A 22,103-nucleotide genomic window follows, 5' to 3' on the forward strand; every position below is an offset into this window, starting at 1 on the left:
GGTGCCAGATGGGGACACCCAAACCCCCATTTGGATGCCAGGTGACCCCAAACCCCCATAAGAATGAGACCAGGTGACCCCCAACCCCAAAATAGGGATTGTGCCTGGTGACCCCAGACTCACAAATCCAATTAGGATCAACCAGGTGACCCCAAACCCCACTGGGAACGGGGCCAATTCCCTGGCACTTCCTGAAGCTTCACTGGGATGTGTCCCCAAAGTGTCCCCATGGGCACCCCAACACCCCCTACCCCATTTTGGGCTTTTTTTGGGGGGGTCCCCAAACCCTTTTTCCCCCCCCCCCCCCCAGAATTTGTCCCAGTGAGCCAGGAACCGCGCTGCCCCCCAAGCTGTGACGCCACTGGGGGGACCCCAAACCCCGTGGGTGTCCCCAGAGGGTCGCTGATGGTTTTGGGGGGCTCTTTGGGGACCCCCTTGTCCCCTGCCCAGGATGTTGATGTACGAGAGCAAAGCCCAGCGCGAGCCCTTCGACGTCATCGACCTGGACCCCTACGGGAGCCCCGCGCCCTTCCTGGACGCGGCCGTGCAGGCTGTCAGCGAGGGGGGTGAGCCTGGGGGGGACCCCAAACCCCTCCTGGGACACCCCCAGACCCTTTAGGGACCCCAAACCCCTCCTGGGAGCCCCCCAGACCCTTTAGGGACGCCCAAACCCCCCCGTGCCCTTCCTGGACGCGGCCGTGCAGGCTGTCAGCGAGGGGGGTGAGCCTGGGGGGACCCCAAACCCCTCCTGGGACACCCCCAGACCCTTTAGGGACCCCAAACCCCTCTAGGGACACCCCAAATCCCCCCGTGCCCTTCCTGGACGCGGCCGTGCAGGCTGTCAGCGAGGGGGGTGAGCCTGGGGGGACCCCAAACCCCTCTTTGGACACCCCCAGACCCCCCTGAACCCCCCTGACCCCTTTAGGGACACCCCCAGACCCTTTAGGGACCCCAAACCCCTCTAGGGACACCCCAAACCCCTTTAGGGACTCCTCTAAACCATCTTGGGGAGCCCCAAACCCCTTTAGGGACACCCAAATCCCTTTAGGGACCCCAAATCCCTTTATGGACACCCCAAACCCCTTTAAGGACACCCCAAACCCCCTCATGGATCCCCCAAAACCATCCCGGGGAGCCCCAAAACACCTTTAGGGACCCCAAACTCCTTTTGGGACATCTCAAACCCCCTCATGGATCCCCCAAAACCACCCCGGGGAGCCCCTAAACACCTTTAGGGACACCCAAAACCCCCTTTGGGACCCCTCAAACTCCCTCATGGACTTCCCAGTACCACCTCGGGGAGCCCCAAAACACCTTTAGAGACCCCAAACCCCTTCAGGGACCCCCCCAGACCCCCCCTGAACCCCAATTTTCACAGGCCTGCTGTGCGTGACCTGCACGGACATGGCGGTGATGGCCGGCAACAGCGCCGAGACCTGCTACAGCAAATACGGCGCCGTGTCCCTCAAGGGCAGGTTCTGCCACGAGATGGTCAGTGCCGGGGGCGTCCCCTGCTCCTGGGGGGCTGCAGGGGGTGGCACAGGTCCCCTTTTTGTCCCTTTTGTGCCCTGGCAGGCGCTGAGGATCATCCTGCACAGCCTGGACCTGCGTGCCAACTGCTACCAGCGCTTCGTGGTGCCGCTGCTGTCGGTCAGCGCCGATTTCTACGTGCGCGTCTTCGTCAGGGTCTTCACGGGCCAGGCCAAGGTCAAGGCCTCGGCCAGGTGAGCTGGGGAGGTTTTGGGGGGGGGTCTCTGTGCACCCCCCAAACCCGCCCCGAGCCTGTTTTTCCCCACAGCAAGCAGGCGCTGGTGTTTCACTGCGTGGGGTGCGGCTCGCACCACCTGCAGCGCCTGGGCAGGGCCACCAGCCACGGCACCAGGTACAGCCCCCCTGTTCTCGAAACTGAGAACGATTTTGGGGTTCCTCGAGACCCTCAGGGGGTCCCCACAATTTTTTTTGGGGGGGGGGTTTAACCAATTTTTCTTCTCCAGTTTCAAGTACAGCCCGGCCACGGGGCCGCCCGTGGGTCCCACCTGCGAGTTCTGCCAGCAGCGGCACCAGGTGCGTGCAGCCCCCTCCCCAAAATCTCAGCCCCCCCCCCAGATAGGGCCCTGAACCCCCTTTTTTCCCCCCTAAAGGTGGGGGGCCCGGTGTGGGCTGAGCCCCTGCACGACCCCAGCTTTGTGGAGCGGGTGCTGGCGGCGCTGGAGAGGAGCCCCGGGCGCTTCCAGACGGAGCCGCGCATGCGGGGCGTGCTGAGCGTCATCGCCGAGGTGACACCCAGGGGACACCCTGGGGGGACACCCCTCGGCGGGGACACCCCTCGGGGGCCGTTCAGGGGGTGGGGACAGCCCGGTTTTGGGGCTGGTTGTGATGCTGGGGGTGTTGGGGAGCAGGAGCTGAGCGATGTCCCCCTGTACTACACGCTGGACGGGCTGAGCAGCACCATCCGCAGCAACACGCCGGCGCTGCTGCAGCTCAGGTGGGCACCCCAAAACCCCCTCGGGGAGTCCTAATCCCTTTTGGGACCCCCAGACCCCTCAAGGACCCCCCCAAACCCCCCGTGCCCCCCCAGGTCAGCCCTGCTGCACGCGGGGTTCCGCGTCTCGCTGTCCCACGCCTGCCGCAACGCCGTCAAGACGGACGCGCCGCCGGCCGTGCTCTGGGACATCATGCGCTGCTGGGTCAGTGAGGAGGGGGCTCTGGGACCCCTCCCCACGCTCAGGGAGGGGCTGAACTCCCTTTTTCCAATTTTTCCCAATTTTTTTCCCGTTTTTTCCCAGGCCAAGCTGCACCCGGTGAAGCTGGAGCGGCTCCCGGAGTCCAGCCCGGCCGCCCGGATCCTCTCGGTGGAGCCCACGTAGGGTGGGGTTGCGTGGGGTTTGGGGGACCCCAGACCCATTTTGGGAGACCCCAGACCCCCCAAGCCCCTGATCCCCTCCCTTTACCCCCTTTCTCCAGGCTCCAGGCTTCCTTTGCCCTCCACGAGGACGCCAACCCCAGCTCCCGCAGGCGCGGCCTGAAGCGATTCCCTGAGAACCCCGAAGCTTTTTGGGGTCCCAAGGCCAGGGCCAAGCCCGGGTGAGGCCTGGGGGGGCTCGGTTTGGGGGTTCAGGTGCCCCCCACCCTTTTTAAGGGGGATATTCCCCCCTTTTTTTGCTCAGGGTGGGGCAGAAACCTCCCTAAAAAGAGCTTGGGCTTCATCCCTTTCCTCTGTTCTTTATGGGGAGTGGTCCCTCATCTTCTCCCCTTTTTGGGGAGGGGTCTCTCGCCCTCTCCCCTATTTTGGGGAGGGGTCTTCACCTCATTCCCGTCCTTTTCCAGGGGGGGCATCGCCCCCTCCCTGCAGGAGAAGAGGGAGAGGCTCCAGAACAAGAGGAGGCAGCGCCAGGACGGGGCCGGGCTGAAACAATTCCCCTGCAAACGCTTCAAGGAGGTGGGCAGGGGTCCCCGAAATGTGGGGAGGGGGCCTCAAAATATGGGGAAGGGGTCCCAAATATAGGGAGAGGTCCCAAAATAACGAGGGGTCCCCTAAAATAGGGAGGGGGGTGTGGGAATAAAGGAGAGGGTACAGGAATGAGAGGGGGGGGTCCAGGAAATAAAGGGAAAAATAAAATGTGGGAATAAAAATGGGGGTGGGTGGGAATATGGGGAGGGGTCCTCAAATTATCGGGAGGGGTCCTCAAAATATGGGCAAGGGTCCCTAAAATAGGTGGGGAGGTGTGGGAATAAAGGGGGGGGTCCAGGAAATAAAGGGAGAAAATATTTGGGGGAATAAAATGTGGAATAAAAGTGGGGGTGGGTGAGAATATGGGGAGGGGGTCTGGGAATTTTGGGGGGTGTCCAAGAATTTGAGGAGGGGTCTGTGAATGCAGGGAGGGGGGGGTCTGAAGGCACGGGGGGGGGGGGTTTGGGGCAGGTTTAACCCCTCCTTTTTGCCCCCTCCCCACAGGGCACCTGTACCCAGGGCGAGCAGTGCTGTTACTCCCACGAGGAGCCCCCTCCCCATTAAAACAAATTTTACCCAAATCTGAGAGGTTTGAAACTTGGCGTTTTTTGTTTTTTGGGGTGGGGGGCGTCCCTCAGGGCCCCCCCAGCCCCTCCCCGAGCCCCCGGTACCGCACGGAGGCCAGGAAGGTTCTGATCTCCATCGGCTCCAGCCGCACGCGCCGAGGGTCCGGCCGCGCCCCCCGCCGGGGTCTGGGGGTACCTGGGGGGGGCGGCAGGGGTGTGAGGGGATGGTGAGACCCCCGGGAGCCTCCCCAAATTGCCCCAAAGCCCCCCATACCTGTGGGGGTGTTCCAGAGCAGGCGGGACACGCTGGGCAGGGGGACGTCCCCCCCCAGCGCCATCTCCTGCACCGCGGTGACGGTGAAGGCCGAGAAAAGGGTCTGGGGGAGGTGAGGGGGGGGTTAGGGACCCCTCCCCAAATAACACAGATACCCCAGAGACCAGCCTGGGTGGGGGGAAATGGGCAGAGACCCCTCCCCAAATACCCCTGAGATCAGCCCAGGGTGGGGGACTGTTAGAGACCCCTCCCCAAATAACCCAAATACCCCAGAGACCAACCCAGGGTGGGAGAGTGTTAAGAGACCCCTCCCCAAATAACAGAGAGACGCCAGAGCCCAGCCTGGACTGAGGGGAGAGGGCAGAGACCCCCCAGACTCACCCCAAACACCACAGAGACCAGCCCAGGGTGGGGGCAGCAGGCAGAGACCCCTCCCCAAATACCCTAGAGACCCCCAGGAGCAGCCTCAGGACACCCAAAATGCTCACCTGGCACAGGTGAACCTAGAGCCCCTCACCTGGCACAGGTAACCCCAGAACCCCTCACCTGGCACAGATGACCCCACAAGCTCAGCTCCCCCCTGGCTGAGTGGCCCCAGACCCCTGTTCCAGGTGTGCCCCCATGCCCAGGTGTGCCCCCATTCATGCCCAGGTACCGCCAGGTGTGTCCCTGTCCCCAGGTACCGTCAGGTCCACGGTGACCGCCTGGGATCCGTTCTGGCTCTCTCCCACCTGGTACAGGTGACCCCAGATGTGCCCCCATCCCCAGGTGTGCCCCCATTCATGCCCAGGTGCGCCCCCATCCATGCCCAGGTACCGTCAGGTCCACGGTGGCCGCCCGGGATCCGTTCTGGCTCTCTCCCACCTGGTACAGGTGCTCCAGGCGCAGCAGGACGGCCCCGGCCCCGCGCGGCTCCAGCGACAGCAGGTGAACGTTGGGGGGCAGCGCCCGGCGCAGCCCCGACACCTGCGGGGGGACAGGGACAGGTGAGGCTGGGGGAGAGGCCGCTGCGATCACCTGGTGCAGGTGAGGCTGGGGGGAGAGCCCATCCTGCTCACCTGGCACAGGTGACCCCACGCCCCTCCCCGCAGCCCCCCCCACGCTCACCTGTCTCAGGTGAGGCCCGGTGCCCGGTGCCAGCACCACGGTGGGCGGCGTCACCATCTCCTGTGCCCGCGGCCGGTGCTGCTCAGGTGAGGCCTCCACGGTGTCCAGCAGCACCAGGTGCCGCCCCCGCACCACCAGGCCCCGCCCATCCGCACCTGGCTCGTCCAGCGCCTCCTCCAGGCCGCGGTTGTCATCGTGGAGCAGCCGCCGGTGCACCTGGAGGGGCGCAGGTGATGGCACAGGTGTGCCCAGGTGTGCCCACCCCTACCCAGGTGTGCCCTGTCCAGCCCTAGGTGTGCCCAGGTATGCTCAGGTGTGTCCTACCTAGTGCCAGGTGTGCCCACCCCCCCGCCCAGGTGTGCTCAGGTGTGCCCATGCCTGCCCAGGTGTGCCCACCCCTACCCAGGTGTGCCCAAGATGTGCCCTCCATGGGGTCAGCCCTGCCCAGGTGTGCCCTGTCCGGCCCTAGGTGTGCTCAGGTGTGTCTCAGGTGTGTCCTACCCAGTCCCAGGTGTACCCAGGTGTATCCCAGGTGCGCCCAGCCCTACCCAGGTGTATCTCAGGTGTACCCAGCCCTGCCCAGGTGTACCTAGGTGTATCTCAGGTGTGCCCACCCCCCCTGCCCAGGCGTGCCCAGGTGAGCTCACCATGAGCTCCAGGGAGCCGTCCTGGAGGCTGCTGCCGCCCTGGGATCGATCCGTCAGCACCGTCAGCTGCACCTTCTGGTCCTGGCAGGTGGGACAGGTGTGAGGAGGGCGGGGTGTGCCCCAGGTGTGCCCAGCTGTGCCCAGGTGTGCGCAGGTACCTTGATGAAGATCCGGGTGTTCGCAGGGTAGTAATTCCCGGCCACGGGCTCAGTCTGGGTCAGGTTCCAGGTGGGCCGGTAGTCACGCCTGGGGGGGCAGGGGGGGTCACCTGAGCCCCTGGAGGGGTCACCCGTTCCCCAGGGGCTCACCTGCGCCCCTCACCTGCGCTCCAGCACCTGGCGCCCGTTGGAGTCGGTGTAGAAGCGCCCGGCCGTGCGCAGCGGCGTCTCGAACCTGCTGATCACCTCCTTGCCCATCCCGTCCCTGCGGCGAGGAGGGGCGCACAGGTGTGTCACCCCGCCCGGGACAGGTGTGACGGGGGTCCCCAGACCCCTCCCCAGGCTCACCCCACGGGGACGGGCCCCACTGTCCACTCCAGCTCCAGGTAGGGCTGCCCCGGGCGCAGCCGCAGCACCTGCGAGCACCACTCGGAGAAGTTCTGCCGCAGCTCCTGCACCAGCGCCGTCTGTGGGGGACGGGGGCGCTCAGTGACACCTGCAGACCCCTCCCCAAATCCAGGGGAGACCCCAGGGACCCCAGCCCACCTTGATCAGGTGCGTGGCCGCGCGTTTGGCCACGGGGATGGGCGCGGGGGCGAGGGGCCGGAAGATGTAAGCACCTGAGGCCTGGGAGCTCTGCCCGTCCCCGGAGCTGGCGTTGTACCTGGGGGTCAGGGGGTCAAGGGGGGTCAGGAGGGGTCAGGGGGATCCCCTCCCTCACCTGGGACCCCTCCCCAAATCCAAACGCCCCCAGACTCACCAGTAGAAGCTCTGGAAGACGGGCAGGGAGATGCCCTTGGGCAGGTTCTGGATCTCCAGCAGGTGCCCCGTGATGGGGTCAAAGCGGACACGCAGGTGCTGAGGGGGAGGGGGGGGACACAGGTGGGTCACCCCCTCCCCACCTCCCCAGGTCACCCAGTGACCCCCCAACTGGTTTAACTGGGAGCTGGGGCACAGCCACCCCCCAAATCCGCCATGTCCCACAATGTCCCCTTGATGTCCCCTTACCTCGTTCTCGATCTGTGGCTCTGGCTCACCTGAGGTGTCCCAGGAGGTCCCCAAGGGCCACCTGAGGGTGTCCCAGGTGTTGCCCGGGCTCAGCTGCTTCACCTGGAAGGTGCTGTAGCCCAAAGGGGGGGCCCAGGCCTGGAACAGGAGCTCCCCTGGGGCCCCCCCGGTGCCACCCCGGAGCCGCCGGGTGACACCGGACACGGGGATCACCTGGGGAGGGGTGACAGGGACAGGTGAGGGGTCACAGGGACAGGTGAGGGGTCACAGGGGGGGTTTGGGGGTACAGCTGGGCGGGGGGCTCACCTGGCTGGCCACGGGCTGGCCCTGGGGGTCGGTGACACCGTACGAGGTGGCCCTGACCGGCAGCCGCACGGGCCAGGTGACATCCCAGGCCAGGGGGTTGTAGAGGATCACGGTGAACTGGGGAAGGGTCACACGGTGTGAGGGGGGGAGTCAGTCCCTGGGGACCCCCAAAACCCCCCCAAAAGGTGCTCACGTGAGGGGTGGCCTCGGTGAGGGGGCACACGCTGATGTTGAGGGCGTTGCAGAACACCAGGGGCTCCTTGGTGCCCCCGAGGATGGACAGAGCATTGGCCACCAGCACCTGTTGGGGTGGCCAGAATTTGGGGAGGGGTCTCTGGGACCTGCCCCTGTCCCCCAGCCCCTACCTGGACCCCCGGGCAGGTGTGGGGCTCACCTGGCAGCTGTCCCAGCCCTTGGCCAGCTGCCGGGCGTAGTCATCGGCCACGTGCTGCCTCTCGGTGCCGGCCACAGCGTCGTGGTGCTGGGCCACGGCCACAGCCTCACCTGGGGCAGGTAAAAATGGGGTGTCAGGGGGGTTTGGGGGGGTGTCAGGGGGTCCCCAGGTCCCCTCCAGGTGTGCCCAGGTACTCACGGAGCACCGAGCTGTCCCCAGGCCCGTAGGGACCGTCACGCACCGAGGGTCCTGCCAGGGTTTCCAGCTGGCTGCAGACCTGTGGGGTGGGATTGGTGCTTCAGGGGGGTCCCCAAGAGCTGCAGGGGTCCCCCAGGTGTGCCCCCACCCGCAGGGGTCCCCCAGGTGTGCCCCCACCTGCAGGAAGCCGCTGCTGAGGCGCTCGTAGCCCTTGAGGGCCGGGCGGCTGCTGAAGTAGCCGGTCCAGAACTGGTGGGGCCCGTCCGAGTAAGGGAAGAAATCATCCGTCTTCAGGGGCCTGGGGGGGTTGCCTGTCTGTCTGTCTGTCTGTCCGTCCGTGCCCCCGGGCCCCTCCCCTGCCCCTCGGCCCCGCCCTCACCAGGTGAGGTTGGCGCGGTGCAGCTCCCGCAGGTAACACGAGGGGGTGGAGTACAGGGCGTGGACGCGGCTGCCGTTGGCTTGCTGGGGACACAGCACAGGGACATCAGGGGGGGTTTGGGGACATCGGGAGGGGGGTTTGGGGACACCGTGGGGGGGGGGCGGGGACAGCCCCTCACCCGGGCGTTGGTGTGGGCAATGAGCTTGTCCAGGTTCTTGAACCACAGGTGAGCGTTCTCGTAGTGGAAGTCGGAGCCCATGGTCATGATGATGTGGTTGGTGCGGTACTGCTGGGCCTGGGGAGGGGCACAGGGCGTGAGACCCCTGCCCGGGGGGACAGGGACACCCAAAAACCCATCCCGGGGGGACAGGGACACACAGGAAGCCCATCCCAAGGGACAGGGACAACCAGGGACAGCGCTTGCCCGGGGAATGGGGACAGCCAGGGACACCTGGGGATCCCATCCCAAGCGACAGGGACACTCAGGACCCCCATCCCAGGGGACAGGGACACTCAGGACCCCCATCCCAGGGGACAGGGCCCTTTGTGACCCCCCCCAGGCGTCCCTGTGTCCCCTGTGAGGACCTGGGCAGCTGCAGCCTGCAGGAACGAGGTGACCACAGGGACCTTTGTGACCCCTCCCCGTGTCCCCTGTGTCCCCTGTGAGGACCTGGGCGGCCGCAGCCTGCAGGAATGAGGTGACCACGGCGTCCACGTTGCGCTCGGGGCCGTCCCCGTCCACCACGGGGGGGTCGGTGCAGAGCTGGTCCCAGCACAGCCCCGGGGGGGGGTTGTACGTGTTGGGCAGGATCCCTGGGGACAGGGGGACGGCGGTGTCACCTCCTGGTCACAGGGGCTGGGGACACGGCTGGGGACAGGTAAAATGGCTGGGGACAGGAGGGGGCTGTACACGTTGGGCAGGATCCCTGGGGACAGGGGGACGGCGGTGTCACCTCCTGGTCAGCAGGGCCAGGGGGCACACAGGGGACACCCATGGGGACAGGGCTGGGGACATGAAGGGGGTTGTACGTGTTGGGCAGGATCCCTGGCGACAGCGGTGTCACCAGGGGTGGGGACATGGCTGGGGACACGGGACAGGGCTGGGATGGGGCAAAGGGGGAGGAATGGGAAGGGGACACCTATGGGGACAAGGATGGGGACGGGAGAAAGGAGCTGGGGACAGGAGAGAAGGGCAGGGGACACTGAGAGTGACGTGGACAGGGACAAGAGGGAGAGGCTGGGGTCAGTCCTGGGAGGGGACGGGGGCAGTTTGGGGTCCCAGGGGCAGTCTGGGGGTCCCAGGCCCAGTCTGGGGGTCACCAGTGAAGATGTCAGCGCGGGGGGGCTCCAGGCTGTCGCTGCCCCTCCAGACCAGCTCCAGCTCGCGGCGCTTCAGCCGAGCCCACTTGTCCTGGTGATCCACCCGGCCCAGGAACAGCCCGTCGTAGCCCATCTGGGGGGCAGTGGGGTCACTGGGGTCATGGGGGTCCCCAAAACCCCAGGAACAGCCCGTCGTACCCCATCTGAGGGGGACAGGGGGTTATGGGGGGCACTGGGGGTCCTGGTGATCCACACAGCCCAGGAACAGCCCGTCGTAGCCCATCTGGGGGGCACAGGGGTTATGGGGGGCACAGGGGGTTATGGGGGTCCCCAAAACCCCAGGAACAGCCCGTCGTACCCCATCTGAGGGGCACAGGGGGTTACGGGGTCCCCAAAACCCCATCACTGCCCATCTGGGGGGCACAGAGGTAATGAGGGGCACTGGGGGTCCCTAAAAAGCTGGGGGGGGAAGGACTGAGGGATCCTGAGGGTGATTTGGGGATCTTGAGCATCATTAAGGGATGCAGGAGAAGCTCTGGGGAGATTTGGGGGTGCAGGGGAAGGTTTGGGGATCCTGAGGGTGATTTGGGGATCTTGAGCATCATTAAGGGATGCAGGAGAAGCTCTGGGGAGATTTGGGGGTGCGGGGGAAGGTTTGGGGATCCTGAGGGTGATTTAGGGGTGCACTGGAAGCTCAGGGGAGGTTTGGGGGATGCCCGGGAAGGTTTGGGGGTGCCCAGCAAGGTTTGGGAAGCTCCAGGGATGCAGGAGAAGCTCTGGGGAGATTTGGGGGTGCCCAGGAAGCTGCAGGGCTGCCTGGGAAGGTTTGGGAAGCTCTGGAGAGGTTTTGGGGCGCAGGGGAAGGTTTGGGGGTGCCCCACCTGCGCGAAGGCGGCGGCCAGCTCGCGGGAGTGCCCGAAGGGGTCGATCTGCCAGGCCACCCGGGGGGTGCCACAGTCCCCAAAGAGGCGGCGCAGGAACCGCCGGCCCAGGGCCAGCTGCTCCAGGGCACCCCGATAGTGAGCCGCGGCCTCGTCGCTCATGCACCAGCCCCCCCCGACCAGCTCCAGCCTCCCTGGGGGAACACAAACACAAAATCCGCTCTGGGGACACCCACGGAACCCCAAAATCCACTCGGGGGGGGGGGACCCTGAGCCCCAAAATCCACTCGGGAGGGACACAGCACCCCAAAATCCCATCAGGAGAGGACCCTGAGCCCCCATCAGAGGACACAGCACCCCAAAATCCCATCAGGAGAGGACCCTGAGCCCCGAAATCCCATCAGAGGACACAGCACCCCAAAATCCCAGTGACCCAATGTCCTTCCTAGTGCCCCCAGTTCCCCTCCCATTCCCTCCCAGTGCCTCCAATTCCCCTCCCAGTACCCCCAGTTCCCATCCCATCCTATCCCAGTGCCCCTAATTTCCCTCCCAGTCGCCCCAGTTTCCCTCCCAGTACCCCCAATGCCCCTCCCAGTGCCCCTCCCAGTGCCCTCAATGTCCCTCCCAGTGTCTCCAATTCCCCTCCCAGTCCCTCCCAGTTCTCCCAATGTCCTTCCCAGTCCCTCCCAGTTCCCCCAATGCCCCTCCCAGTCCCTCCCAGTGCCCCCAATTCCCTCCCAGTGCCCCCAGTTCCCCTCCCAGTCCCTCCCATTCCCTCCCAGTACTCCCAATGCCCCTCCCAGTGCCCCCAGTTCCCCTCCCATCCTCTCCCAGTGCCCCTAATTTCCCTCCCAGTGCCCCCAATTCTCCTCCCATTCTCCCAATGTCCTTCCCAGTCCCTCCCAGTGTCCCCAATTCCCTCCCAGTGCCCCCAGTTCCCCTCCCAGTCCCTCCCATTCCCTCCCAGTGCCCCCAATTCCCCCCCTAAGTTCCCCCAATGCCCCTCCCAGTCCCTCCCAGTGCCCCCGATGTCCCTCCCAGTGTCCCCAGCCCCCGTACCCTGCTGCACCAGCTCCCTGACCAGCCTGCGCGTGGCCGTGTCCTGCTGCTGCCACCAGCGCGCCAGGAACGCCACCTCGGCATAGACAAAGCGGCGGGAGGGGACAGCGGCCAGGTGTGCCACCACCGAGTCCAGGATGTACTGGACACCCGCGTGCTGGTCCTTGTTCCTCACTGGGGACACAGGGACACCAGTCACCCCAAATCACCCCAAAAATACAGGGTGGGGACACCCCAAAACCTGGGACAGGGCTGGGGACAGCGGCCAGGTGTGCCACCACCGAGTCCAGAATGTGCTGGACACCCGCGTGCTGGTCCTTGTTCCTCACTGGGGACACAGGGACACCAATCACCCCAAAACCTGGGCTGGGGACACCCCGAATCCCAGGCTGGGGACACGGTGGCATCTTGGGGACAGGGAACATCCCTGGGGGGAGGTGCTGGCCCCAGAGGGGACACGCACCAAGTGCCACGTGACAAACCCAGAGGGGACAAAGGGCAGCCCCAGGGGTCACTCAGTGTCCCCCTGCCACGTCAGCCCTCTCATGTGACGCCACGGCGGCCCTGGGGCCCTCCCGCCGCCCCAGTGTCCCCTCCCGGTGTCCCCTCCCGGTGTCCCCACGCACCCCCATAGTAATACTGATCCACCGTCTTGAGCCAGCCCACGTCGTCGTGCGAGTGCGGCACCAGGTGCACGTTCAGCATGTCCGGCCGGGTCGGGGGGCACGACTGGGGGGGTTAGGGGGGCTCGGACCGGGCCGGGCCCGCGGCACCCCCGGAACCCCCCGGAACCCACCGGGATCCCCCCGCGGCGTGGCCGTTGAGCTCCGGAAGCGGTTGCACAACCAATGCTCCCAGTTCCCGTTTCCTCAGCCGTCCCCAGCCCCCCCCAGTCCGCCCAGTTCCCGTGCCCTCAGACCGCTCCGGTTCTCCCCTCAGCGCTTCCCGGTATCCCCAGCCTGTGACAGCTCCCGTTATCCAGCCCCCACCGCCTGGCCCGTATTCCCGGGCAGTGCCGGTGCCCCAGCTCGGGTGTCCCCGGTGTCCCGGTCCCACCTGGTACCCGCAGCCCGCGGCCGCCCCGCTCAGGAGCAGCAGCAGCGGCAGCGCCGCCGCCCCGGGCACCGCCATGGCACCCGCGCTCACGTGACCGCGCCCTCACATGACACGCGGCATCGCCACGCCCGCCCGCATGCGGCAGCCAATGGGTGGCTGGGGAAAGGCGCTGAGGCCACGCCCCGCGTCCTGATTCGCTAATGCTGCTCTAAGGGGCGGAGCGTAAGGAGGGCAGGACGGGACAGACAACAACCGGGAGCCAATGAGGAGGAGGGGAGGGCGTGATTGACAGCTCGCTGGGAGGGCGTTTGCAACGGCGGGAAATTACCAGTGGCCAATGAACAGCGGCGGCTCCCGAGGCCCCGCCCACGACGAGTTCCCCTCAGAGACCCTCAGATACAACGAGTCCCCTCAGAGCCCCCTCAAGAATCCCCTCAGGCCCTATGAGCCCTCTCAGAGTCCCTCAGAGCCCCCTCAGACCACCCGAGTCCACTCAGAGCCTGCTCAGACCCTCAGAGCCCACTCCAAGTCTCCTAAGACCCTCAGAGACCCTCAAGACCTTCAGAACCCCCTCAGAGCCCCTCAAAGCCTCCTCAGAGTCCCTCAGCCCACCCGAGTCCCCTCAGAGCCCCTGAGAGCCCCTCAAATACTCCAAGGCCCCTCAGACCCCCCAGGACTCCCCCTGGAGCCCCCCAGGACTCCCCCTCCCCATTCTCCCTCTCCCCCATGCCTCGTTCAGGTACAAACAAACCACAGCAGTGCCAGGACCCCCCATTTTATTGCCCCCCATGCCCGTCACCACGGCGGGGACATGGGCTGGGGGTTCTGCAGGTACGACATGACCACGGCCGAGATGGAGAGCCTGTGAGGGGCACACACAGTGTCAGAGACCCCCAAAAAACCAGGCCGGGACCCCTACCCAGGGACCCCCATTCCGGCACTCACATGAAGCTGCTCATCATCTGCTTGGTGTCCTCGGAGCTGCGCGAGTTGGCGAAGCTGATGAAGGAGCAGTAAACGGCGATCCAGGCGCACCACTTGAGCTGGGGAGCACGGGGAAAAACCCGTGAGACCCTCGGGAAAAACCCGTGAGCAGTGGCGGGGATGGGGCCTGGGACGCCCGGAGAGCACAAAGACCCCCGGGATGGGCAGAGACCCCCGGAGATGGGGCCTGAGAGCCCTGAGGGCCCCACGAGAATAGGGCGTGAGACCCCCGGGATGGGCAGGAGAGCCCAGAGACCTCCGGAGATGGGGCCTGAGACCCCCGGAGAGCCCAGAGACCCCCGGGGATGGCCCCGAGCCCCTCAGGGGCTCTCTCTGATCCTCCCTCCCCCGAATTCCCCTCAGAACAGCGCCCTGTGCCCACACCGGAGCCCATCCTGGAGCCCATCCCGGTGTCCCCGGTGCCCCACCTTGAGCATGAGCCCGCACATGCTGAACACCATCCCCAGCAGGTTCATGTAGTCCGGGGTCGGGTCTTCCAGCGCCGGGTTGGTCTCGGTGGCCGGGGGTTTGTACCTGGCGGAAAACGGCGGGGGCTCCGTCAGGCGGGCCGGGGCACCGGGACACCCCGCGGATCCCTCCCCGGTTCTGCCGCTCCCGGTTCTGCCGGTCCCACCTGGCCACCTTGCCGGGTCTCCGCGGGTCCGCCATGGCCCCGCCGCCGCCGCCTCTTCCGCCGCCGCCGCCGGAAGGAGCCCGGCCCCCGGTGCCGGCGCCGGTTCCGCCCCCGGTGCCCGCTCCGGTCCCGCCATGGCGTTCCCGAGGCCGCGGCCCGCCCGGCCCGAGCTGCCCCGGCAGCGGGTGCAGAGCCTGCAGTGCGGGCAGGGAGCGGTGCGGGCCGCCCGCTTCAACGGTGAGACCGGGGACACCGGGGGGAAACGGGGGGAAACGGGCCGGGGGAACAAAGCAGGAGCCGGCATGGAGGTTGGGGAGCGGGAGGGGAGTGCCGGTGTGAGGGCCTCTGGATCATCCCGTGTCACGGGCAGGGGGTTCTGGAGGTCTCCCGGTGTCCGGTGCGGGGGTCCCGGGTATCCCCCGGTGATCCCCCCGGTGTCCCGGTGCTCACGGCCGTTCCCCCCGCAGCGGACGGCAATTACTGCCTGACGTGCGGCAGCGACAAGACGCTGAAGCTCTGGAACCCGCACAAGGGCACGGCCCTGCGCACCTACCAGGGCCACGGCTACGAGGTGCTGGACGCCGCGGGGTAAGGAGGGGCTTCGGGGACCCCTCCCCACCTCGGGGAGCCCCCCCCCAGCCGCGCTCACGGGACGGGACCCCCCCGCAGATCCTTCGATAACAGCCAGATCTGCTCCGGCGGCGCCGACAAAGCCGTGGCGCTGTGGGACGTGAGCACGGGGCAGGTGGTCCGCAAGTACCGGGGACACGCCGGGGTGAGGAGGGGTCCGGGGGTGGGATCTGGGGAGGGGGACTGGGATCCTGCGTGCGGATCGAGGTTCTGATTTCCCTGCTTCTTCCACAGAAAGTGAACTGTGTCCAGTTCAACGAGGAAGCCACAGTCATTGTATCCGGTGAGGGAGTGGTTTGGGGCCCATCCTGCACGCCCCGGGAACCCCTACACCCCTTTTTCCCACCCTGACCCCCATTTTCCCACCCTGAACCCCCTTTTTCCCCACCCTGCACCCCATTTCCCCCAGGCTCCATCGACTCCACGGTGCGCTGCTGGGACTGCCGCTCCCGCCGCCCCGACCCCATCCAGGTGCTGGACGAGGCCAAGGACGGCATCTCCAGCGTGAAGCTCTCGGCCTACGAGATCCTGACGGGGTGAGGAGCGAGCCCCCCAGCACCGAGACACCCCCAGAATTGGGGGGGACCCCCTAAACCTCTCCATCCCTCCCCACAGCTCCGTGGACGGGCGGGTCCGGCGCTACGACCTCCGCACGGGGCAGCTCTGCTCCGACTACATCGGCAGTGAGTGGGCTCCTAAAGCCTGGGAGGGCTCCCAAAGCTTGGGGGGGCTCGGCGGGACGCCCCCAAATCCCCCGTGTGCCCCCCAGGCCCCATCACCAGCGTGTGCTTCAGCAAGGACGGGCAGTGCGTGCTGGCTGCCAGCCTGGACTCCACATTGAGGCTGCTGGACAAGGACACCGGGGAGCTGCTGGGCGAGTATGGGACACCCCTAAAGAGTCCAGAGGCTTCGAGGGACCCCCGGGGGCTTTGGGGGACCCCCTGCGAGCCCCCATGCCCTCCCCAGGTACACGGGCCACCGCAGCACCACGTACAGGCTGGACTGCGTCCTCAACGAGCTGGACACGCACGTGGGCTGCGCCTCCGAGGACGGCCACGTCTACTTCTGGGACCTGCTGGAGGTGAGGGGGGGGTCCCGGGGGGCTCTGGGGACACTGCCGACCCCCCCTGACCCCCCGGTGTCCCCCCAGGGCTCTCTGGCGCTCAGGCTGCCCGTGGGCCAGGGCGTGGTGCAGTCCCTGGCCTTCCACCCCAGCCTGCCCTGCCTGCTGGTGGCCACGCAGGGCCAGGTGACGCTGTGGCGCGAGGACACCTTCCAGCCCCAGGGGGACCCCGACACCTGAGGGGGTCCCCAACACCTGGCAGGGACCCCGGTGACACGAGGAATAAACCCCCACGGAGACCCTGCCGTGCTTTATTGGGAGCTCGAATAAATAAACACTGGCATGGAAGGGACAGGGACAGAGGGACACACGGACAGGGGTGCATGACTGGGGGGAGACGCCCCGTGCCCCCAGGGGGACTCACCCCACTGTCCCCCACCTTCCTGAGGGGTTCAGGGGGACTCACCCCACTGTCCCCCACCTTCCTGAGGGGTTCAGGGGGCTCAGCACATCCAAAGCTGAGCTTGGAGGGGGGTCCCTCAGGCCTTGGGGGTCCATCCTGGGGGTCCCCCAGATCTCAGGGGTCCCTCTGGGGGTCCCTCAAGCCTTGGGGGTCCCTCCTGGAGGTCCCTCATACTTTGGGGGTCCGTCCTGGGGGTCCCTCACACCCCGGGGGTCCCATCAGGCACCCCAAAGGCCTCAGCGCTCCGGGCGAACGTCTCGGCCACGAGCAGCGGGAACACGAGCGAGGCGTCGGCGTAAACCTGGCCCAGAGCAGCGGGGTCAGGGGGGAAACCCCGACCTTGGGGCTCCCCAAATCCCCCCCCCCGAGCCCCCCAGGACCCCCCACCTTGACGGGGGTGGCGTCCACGCGGATCTTGCCCCAGGACACGGCCTCGTCCGGCCGCGCGCCCGAGTCGGAGCCGTCGAACTCCTGCGCCGTGTTGACGTAGACGGAGAAATCGGCGCCGTTCCTCTGCCAGGGGGGCACGCCGGGGTGAGCCCCCAGCCCCTCCTCACCTTTGGGGGTCCCCAGGCCCCCCTCCCCAGCACGGGGACCCCCTCACCATGAGGTTGGCGTTGGCGATGTGGTGCTTGACCAAGCCCCCGCCCAGGATGATCATGCCGGTCTTGCGGGCGAAGATGGCCTGGGTGTTGATGAGGCGGAGATCTGCGGGTACAGGGGGGGTCAGGGCGCACTCAGGGCACCCCAAATCCTGGGGGGCACCCCAGGGGACGGACACTGACCCTCCACGATGTCCAGCACCAGCCCCGGGCGTTTGTAGGAGTGGAAGAAGATCATGTCTCCCAGGGAGCCGTCGGTGAGCGCGGGGCTCAGCACCGGGATGTTGTTCTGTGGGGAGGGGGGACACACGGTGACAACGGTGACGGCCACGGTGACACCCCCCCCAGCAGCGCCCCCGGTACCTTCTGGGCCCAGTAACAGATAGACTCGGGGTTGTTGATCTCCTTGCCCAGCCGGGCGATCATCCGGGACGGCGTCCACCGCACGCCCTGGGGGGAACCGGGATCAGGGACCCCGGCCAGGGGGGCTCAGGGGTCCAGGGACCCCCAAAACCTCACCCCAGGTGGCCAGGGACCCTCAAATCCCCACACTGAGTGTCCAGGGACCCCCAACACCTCACCCATGGGATCCAGGGACCTCCAAATCCCCACCATGAGTGTCCAGGGACCCCCAAACCACAACCTAGGTGTCCAGGGACCCCCAAACCTCACCCCTAGGTGTCCAGGGACCCCCTAAGACTCCCTCCCAGCAGGACTGGGGTCTCCCCACCCTCACCTGCGTGTCCTGCTCGTCCACCATCCTGTCCAGGATGGGCATCAGCCAATCCTCGAATTTGCAGTAATTATCGTTGGGCACCAGCAGGTTCCCGATCCTGAAGGACCCCAAAGTGACCCCAGAGTGACCCTGAGGTGTCCCCAGGGTGTCCCCGAGGTGTCCCCAAGCCCCCCAGCCACCCCCGGACCTGTTGATGCCGTTCTCCCGCAGGTCCCGGCCCCGCAGGTGGAAGTCCCCGATGTAGGTGGGGGCCAAGCACTTGATCAGGTCCTCCTCGACCCCCCCGGCCGTGGTCACCAGCACGTCCACCTGCCGTGGGGGGGTCAGCAGCTCAGGGACCCCAAAAATCCCTGCCCAGGGTGGGGGTCAGCAGCTCAGGGACCCCCGGGTGTCACCCCCTGACCCCCAAGAACCTCACAGGTGACATGGGGACACCTGGGGCCAGCAGGACAGCATCACTGCCCGATGTCCCCATACCATTGTCACTGTCCCCACCCATTCCTGTGCCATTCTCAGGTGTCCCCACACTGTCACCATTCCCCGCTGCACGAGGTATCGGATGCTCTCCCTGTCCCTCTGTCCCTGTCCCCCTGTCCCCACGTTGTCCCCAGGCTGTCCCCCTGTCCGAGCCTGTCCCCATGTCCCCAGGCTGTCACCATTCCCCGCTGCACGAGGTATCGGATGCTCTCCCTGTCCCCCTGTCCCCACGTTGTCCTCAGGCTGTCCCCTGTCCCCACAGTGTCACCATTCCCCGCTGCACGAGGTATCGGATGCTCTCCCTGTCCCCAGGCTGTCCCCAGGCTGTCCCCGTGTCCCCAGGCTGTCACCATTCCCCGCTGCACGAGGTATCGGATGCTCTCCCTGACGCCGGAGCTGACGAGGTTGGAGGTGAAGCCCAGGAAGATGGTGCAGCCCGAGGGCTCCCGCGGCCCGGCCATGGCCGCTCGCTCCCGCTGCTCCGCGCTCAGCGGCTCCAGCTTGGCCGCGATCTGCGGGGAGGCCACACCGGGGAAGGGGGGGTCACACCGGGCCGGGACCCCCCCCCCACCCTCCCGGTGTGACCCAACCCCGCCCCACACCGGGGCCGCACCATGCGCTCGATCTCCGCCACGGCCTGCGCGAAGCTCGTGGCCTGGAAGCCGGTGGTGCGGAAGGAGCGCAGCAGCGCCGCGTGGTCCGCGCCGCCCGAGAAGTCGTAGCCGCGCACCGGGAGGGCCTCGGCCGGGAGGGCCCCGCTGGGCCGCAGCACGGCCCGGAGCGCCTCTCCCGGCGCCTCTCCCGGCGCCGCCATCGCTCGGCCGGGCCGCTCAGGGCGCCGCCATCTTGGGCCACGCCCCCCGCGCCGTACGGCTGCGCGCTGTTCCCGCCTTTTCCGTACGGCTGCGCGCCGCCATCTTGCCCGGCCCTCCCGCCCGCCTTTTGCGGACAGCCACGCGCCGCCATCTTGACGGGACGGCGGCCGTGGAGGGACAAGAAACTCCAGAACGCGAAAATGGCCGTTGCACCGAGGAAGCCCCGAAACGGCCGTAACGCCCCAAAACCGCCAAATTCACCCCAAACCCGCAGGGAGGACACAAGCTCCGCTCCAGTCCAATCCTTTAATACCCACGAACAGGCGGCAGCTTCCAGCCCCACCCAGGTCCCGGATCCGGGCCCGGCCCGCCGGAATGGGGGGCGCAGGGGGGATCCCGTGGGGCGCGGTCGGAGCCCCCCCTGCCCCCCCCCGTGCCGGTGTCAGGTCCGGAGCCTCCACACCTCGACCGAGAGTCCCCCCGAGGCCGCGGCCACCACGTCCCCGTCCACGCTGATCTGGGGGAGGCAGAGGAGAGCCAGGGGGGCTGGGGGGGCTCCCCGGGGGGGGCTGCGTGTGCACACGCGTGTGCAAGGGCTGGGGACGGCTCCTCACCCCGTTGAGGACATCGTCGTGCGTCCAGGAGCAGATGGTGCGGGGGGGATCCGTGGGCACGTGGATCTGCAGGAGAGGCGGAGCTGGGGGTCGGCAGGAGCTCCCCAGGGACCCCCCAAGGACCCCCCCGGCTCAGCCACCCTAAGGACCGAGCCCCACCCGCAGCGTCCTGTCCGTGGACGTGGTGTAGAGCGAGCCCAGAGAGTGCCACAGCCCCGTGATCTGCAGCCGGTGCCCCACGTCGAAATACTGCAGGAAGGACAGACAGAAACCCCTGGTGAGCCCCAAAGCGGGGGTCCTGCCCCTCGGGACCCCCCAGAACCCCCCAGAATCCCTACCCGGGCGGGCTGGAAGCTGCCGCCGCCACTGCCGAACAGATAAACCCGACCCTGGTTGTCGCCAGCCCAGAGCTGCGAGCCCCGGTAGGACATGGAGAGCAGGTAATTGTCCAGCTGAGGAGGAGGAGGAGGAGGACGAAGAGACGGCCTGGATGTCACCGCGGAGGGGACAGGGACACTCCAGGAGGGGGGGATGTGGCACAGCCCCCACCTGCAGGCGCTGGCGCACGGAGCCGGCGCGGCGATCGAACACCACGAGCGTCCGGTCCTCGCTGCCCGACACGATCAGCCGCTCGTCGGCCGCCAGCGACAGCACCGCGCTGGCGTGGGGCTTGTAGCTGCTCACCTGGGCCTGCCCGGCTGGGGAGGGGGCGTGGGGGGGTCAGGAGGATCCCCGGACCCCCCCGACCCCCACCCAAAGCCCCCCAGTACCTCGCGGGTCGTACACGGTCACCGTCTTGTCGTAGGTGCCGGTGACGAGGACGTCGGGGCGGTACGAGAGGCACAGCACGGCCGCCTTCTCTCTGGGGGAGGGGAGGGGGTCAGGGGGGTTCAGGGGGGTTCAGGGACCCCCCAAAGCCCCCCCGGGCCGTACCGGATCTCCCCGAACTGCTGCCCCTCGGCCGCCAGGTCCCAGAGCTTCACGGTGCTGTCCCAGGAGCCGGAGCAGACGCGGGCGTCCCTCGCAGCCAAGCACCACACCCAGCCCTGGGTGGGGGGGCACAGAGGGGCTGCCACACCCCGAACCCCCCCTCGAAAGGGGTTTATTGGGGGGTGGGGGTCGGGTCCGTGCCCACCTTGTGGGTTCCGCTGCGCCCCGAGCCCAGGGCTTTGACCAGAACCTTCCCGGGGGGGCCCCGGCCCAGCTCCCGCAGGTCCCACAGGTTCACGTTGCGGTCGCGGCCCCCCGAGACGCACAGGGAGCCCCCCTGGAATGGGGAGAGGGCGCGGGTGAGATGGGGGGACCCCCAGAGGAGATCCCCCCTCATTTTTGGGGCGTTCTCCCCTATTTTTTCCCCATTTTTTGGCCATTTCCCCCTATCCCCTCCATATTTTCGTGCCATTTCCTCCCATTTTCGGTGTTGTTTTTTCCCTCCCATTTCCCCCTATTTTTGGGGCATTATCCCTCTATTTCGTCCCCCTATTTTTGGGTCCTTTCCCCCCATTTTCGGGGGTCCCACCTGCAGCAGCAGCACGGAGTCCACGGAGGCGAAGTGCCCCTCGTCCAGGGAGAAATGCTCCATGGGGGCCCCCCCGGCCCCCCAGCGCTCCAGGTGCTCCTCCAGGTCCTCGCAGGCGGCCGCCCAATCAAAGCCGTCCTCTGGGGGGGCCCCCAAAATTATCGGGGGGACCCCAAAACCACGCGTGGGACCCCCAAACCGGGGGACCCCGAAGGTTCTCCAGCCTCAGAGCGAGCTGGGGGGCACGGAGGGGTCCCGAACAGCCCCGGGGACCCCGGCGCCCCCAGACCCACCTGGCAGCACGGGCAGGGGGCGGCGGGCGCGGCGCTGCAGCCGGAGCCGCCAGAGCACCGCGTCCCGGGCCAGGTCCCGCAGGGCGCGGCACACGCGGGGCAGCACCCGCCGCACGTCGCGGGCCCGCAGGAAGCCGCAGATCCGCAGCAGCAGCTCCGGGGGCAGCGCCAGGAGCCCCCCCGGGCCCCCCGCGCCCGCCGCCGTTCCCGGGGGCTCCGCGGGAGCAGCGGCGGCGGCGGGCGCGGGGGGCCCGTCCATGGCTGCGGAGGGGGCGGCGGGTTAGGGGCGAGCGCTGCTCCCCGTTCCCGGTACCGCGCCGGAGCTGCCCCACCCGCTCCCCTCACCCCGCGCTCCCGGGATCCGCCCTAACCGGAAAACCGGAACCGCCCGCCGCCAATGCCCGGGGGTACCGGGGGTTCCTCATCCGGCTCGCCGCGGTACCGGGAGCCGCCCCGGCGCCGGCCCCGC

General features: G+C 67.4%; 6 protein-coding genes across 7 annotated transcripts; 2 read left to right on the plus strand and 4 right to left on the minus strand.

Annotated features, from left to right (window-relative positions):
- The first annotated feature begins 829 nt into the window (after positions 1 to 829).
- On the plus strand, positions 830 to 4,027 carry TRMT1 (tRNA methyltransferase 1). Its single transcript, XM_058821495.1, has 12 exons — positions 830 to 853; positions 1,379 to 1,491; positions 1,576 to 1,724; positions 1,799 to 1,882; positions 1,995 to 2,064; positions 2,142 to 2,276; positions 2,400 to 2,485; positions 2,579 to 2,687; positions 2,787 to 2,863; positions 2,965 to 3,084; positions 3,328 to 3,439; positions 3,956 to 4,027. Exons 2-12 carry the CDS (start codon positions 1,405 to 1,407, stop codon positions 4,013 to 4,015), a joined length of 1,089 nt encoding a protein of 362 aa, XP_058677478.1. The 5' UTR covers positions 830 to 853; positions 1,379 to 1,404; the 3' UTR covers positions 4,016 to 4,027.
- A 10-nt stretch (positions 4,028 to 4,037) lies between these two features.
- On the minus strand, positions 4,038 to 12,872 carry MAN2B1 (mannosidase alpha class 2B member 1). The gene is made up of 24 exons (XM_058821489.1): positions 12,805 to 12,872; positions 12,375 to 12,477; positions 11,749 to 11,922; positions 10,690 to 10,883; positions 9,809 to 9,941; positions 9,159 to 9,301; positions 8,667 to 8,783; positions 8,489 to 8,571; positions 8,287 to 8,407; positions 8,110 to 8,188; positions 7,912 to 8,021; positions 7,711 to 7,818; positions 7,518 to 7,634; positions 7,212 to 7,424; positions 6,964 to 7,061; positions 6,750 to 6,867; positions 6,552 to 6,670; positions 6,367 to 6,468; positions 6,204 to 6,291; positions 6,046 to 6,126; positions 5,399 to 5,614; positions 5,108 to 5,257; positions 4,292 to 4,394; positions 4,038 to 4,213 (listed from the first exon to the last, which is right to left on the minus strand). Exons 2-24 carry the CDS (start codon positions 12,451 to 12,453, stop codon positions 4,086 to 4,088), a joined length of 2,874 nt encoding a protein of 957 aa, XP_058677472.1. The 5' UTR covers positions 12,454 to 12,477; positions 12,805 to 12,872; the 3' UTR covers positions 4,038 to 4,085.
- Positions 12,873 to 13,563: 691 nt separating this feature from the next.
- WDR83OS (WD repeat domain 83 opposite strand) lies at positions 13,564 to 14,486 on the minus strand. The gene is made up of 4 exons (XM_058821500.1): positions 14,423 to 14,486; positions 14,217 to 14,322; positions 13,750 to 13,847; positions 13,564 to 13,666 (listed from the first exon to the last, which is right to left on the minus strand). Exons 1-4 carry the CDS (start codon positions 14,455 to 14,457, stop codon positions 13,600 to 13,602), a joined length of 306 nt encoding a protein of 101 aa, XP_058677483.1. The 5' UTR covers positions 14,458 to 14,486; the 3' UTR covers positions 13,564 to 13,599.
- A 13-nt stretch (positions 14,487 to 14,499) lies between these two features.
- Positions 14,500 to 16,454, plus strand: WDR83 (WD repeat domain 83). The gene is made up of 9 exons (XM_058821497.1): positions 14,500 to 14,659; positions 14,890 to 15,010; positions 15,092 to 15,197; positions 15,287 to 15,335; positions 15,462 to 15,588; positions 15,668 to 15,735; positions 15,822 to 15,930; positions 16,019 to 16,133; positions 16,203 to 16,454. The coding sequence occupies exons 1-9, from the start codon at positions 14,557 to 14,559 to the stop codon at positions 16,353 to 16,355; spliced, it is 951 nt and encodes a 316-aa protein (XP_058677480.1). The 5' UTR covers positions 14,500 to 14,556; the 3' UTR covers positions 16,356 to 16,454.
- Positions 16,427 to 19,237, minus strand: DHPS (deoxyhypusine synthase). Of its 2 annotated transcripts, XM_058821493.1 has the most exons (9): positions 19,007 to 19,237; positions 18,744 to 18,905; positions 18,104 to 18,225; positions 17,917 to 18,013; positions 17,544 to 17,630; positions 17,364 to 17,469; positions 17,183 to 17,286; positions 16,966 to 17,091; positions 16,427 to 16,879 (listed from the first exon to the last, which is right to left on the minus strand). In XM_058821493.1, exons 1-9 carry the CDS (start codon positions 19,205 to 19,207, stop codon positions 16,778 to 16,780), a joined length of 1,107 nt encoding a protein of 368 aa, XP_058677476.1. In that variant the 5' UTR covers positions 19,208 to 19,237; the 3' UTR covers positions 16,427 to 16,777. The 2 variants fall into 2 exon arrangements, with proteins under 2 accessions (XP_058677476.1, XP_058677477.1); XM_058821494.1 differs by lacking the exons at positions 18,744 to 18,905; positions 19,007 to 19,237 and adding an exon at positions 18,451 to 18,476.
- Positions 19,238 to 19,500: 263 nt separating this feature from the next.
- FBXW9 (F-box and WD repeat domain containing 9) lies at positions 19,501 to 21,893 on the minus strand. The gene is made up of 10 exons (XM_058821352.1): positions 21,635 to 21,893; positions 21,342 to 21,481; positions 20,958 to 21,089; positions 20,756 to 20,868; positions 20,593 to 20,684; positions 20,372 to 20,520; positions 20,161 to 20,274; positions 19,982 to 20,071; positions 19,823 to 19,888; positions 19,501 to 19,725 (listed from the first exon to the last, which is right to left on the minus strand). The coding sequence occupies exons 1-10, from the start codon at positions 21,891 to 21,893 to the stop codon at positions 19,651 to 19,653; spliced, it is 1,230 nt and encodes a 409-aa protein (XP_058677335.1). The 3' UTR covers positions 19,501 to 19,650.
- Positions 21,894 to 22,103: the final 210 nt, after the last annotated feature.

This window comes from Ammospiza caudacuta, chromosome 29 (assembly GCF_027887145.1).
Source record: "Ammospiza caudacuta isolate bAmmCau1 chromosome 29, bAmmCau1.pri, whole genome shotgun sequence".
NCBI lineage: Eukaryota > Metazoa > Chordata > Aves > Passeriformes > Passerellidae > Ammospiza > Ammospiza caudacuta.

What these genes read in the sequence shown, in the direction of transcription:
- WDR83 (XM_058821497.1), top strand. Translation starts at nt 14,557, where the DNA reads ATGGCGTTCCCGAGGCCGCGGCCCGCCCGGCCCGAGCTGCCCCGGCAG. An exon ending in GAGGTGCTGGACGCCGCGGG is followed by an intron (nt 15,011 to 15,091) that starts GTAAGGAGGGGC and finishes ACCCCCCCGCAG; the next exon opens with ATCCTTCGATAACAGCCAGA. An exon ending in ACCGGGGAGCTGCTGGGCGA is followed by an intron (nt 15,931 to 16,018) that starts GTATGGGACACC and finishes TGCCCTCCCCAG; the next exon opens with GTACACGGGCCACCGCAGCA.
- WDR83OS (XM_058821500.1), bottom strand. Translation starts at nt 14,457, where the DNA reads ATGGCGGACCCGCGGAGACCCGGCAAGGTGGCCAG. An exon ending in AGACCCGGCAAGGTGGCCAG is followed by an intron (nt 14,323 to 14,422) that starts GTGGGACCGGCA and finishes GTTTTCCGCCAG; the next exon opens with GTACAAACCCCCGGCCACCG. An exon ending in TGTGCGGGCTCATGCTCAAG is followed by an intron (nt 13,848 to 14,216) that starts GTGGGGCACCGG and finishes CGTGCTCCCCAG; the next exon opens with CTCAAGTGGTGCGCCTGGAT.
- DHPS (XM_058821493.1), bottom strand. Translation starts at nt 19,207, where the DNA reads ATGGCGGCGCCGGGAGAGGCGCCGGGAGAGGCGCTCCGGGCCGTGCTG. An exon ending in CGGGAGAACGGCATCAACAG is followed by an intron (nt 18,014 to 18,103) that starts GTCCGGGGGTGG and finishes GGGGTCCTTCAG; the next exon opens with GATCGGGAACCTGCTGGTGC. An exon ending in TGGACGCCACCCCCGTCAAG is followed by an intron (nt 16,880 to 16,965) that starts GTGGGGGGTCCT and finishes GCTCTGGGCCAG; the next exon opens with GTTTACGCCGACGCCTCGCT.
- MAN2B1 (XM_058821489.1), bottom strand. Translation starts at nt 12,453, where the DNA reads ATGCTGAACGTGCACCTGGTGCCGCACTCGCACGACGACGTGGGCTGG. An exon ending in AGGGCTGGGACAGCTGCCAG is followed by an intron (nt 7,819 to 7,911) that starts GTGAGCCCCACA and finishes CCACCCCAACAG; the next exon opens with GTGCTGGTGGCCAATGCTCT. An exon ending in ACACCCGGATCTTCATCAAG is followed by an intron (nt 6,127 to 6,203) that starts GTACCTGCGCAC and finishes CCCACCTGCCAG; the next exon opens with GACCAGAAGGTGCAGCTGAC.
- TRMT1 (XM_058821495.1), top strand. Translation starts at nt 1,405, where the DNA reads ATGGCGGTGATGGCCGGCAACAGCGCCGAGACCTGCTACAGCAAATAC. An exon ending in TCTGCCAGCAGCGGCACCAG is followed by an intron (nt 2,065 to 2,141) that starts GTGCGTGCAGCC and finishes TCCCCCCTAAAG; the next exon opens with GTGGGGGGCCCGGTGTGGGC. An exon ending in CCGGCGCTGCTGCAGCTCAG is followed by an intron (nt 2,486 to 2,578) that starts GTGGGCACCCCA and finishes GTGCCCCCCCAG; the next exon opens with GTCAGCCCTGCTGCACGCGG.
- FBXW9 (XM_058821352.1), bottom strand. Translation starts at nt 21,893, where the DNA reads ATGGACGGGCCCCCCGCGCCCGCCGCCGCCGCTGCTCCCGCGGAGCCC. An exon ending in CCCCCTGCCCGTGCTGCCAG is followed by an intron (nt 21,482 to 21,634) that starts GTGGGTCTGGGG and finishes GGGCCCCCCCAG; the next exon opens with AGGACGGCTTTGATTGGGCG. An exon ending in CCACGGACAGGACGCTGCGG is followed by an intron (nt 19,889 to 19,981) that starts GTGGGGCTCGGT and finishes CCTCTCCTGCAG; the next exon opens with ATCCACGTGCCCACGGATCC.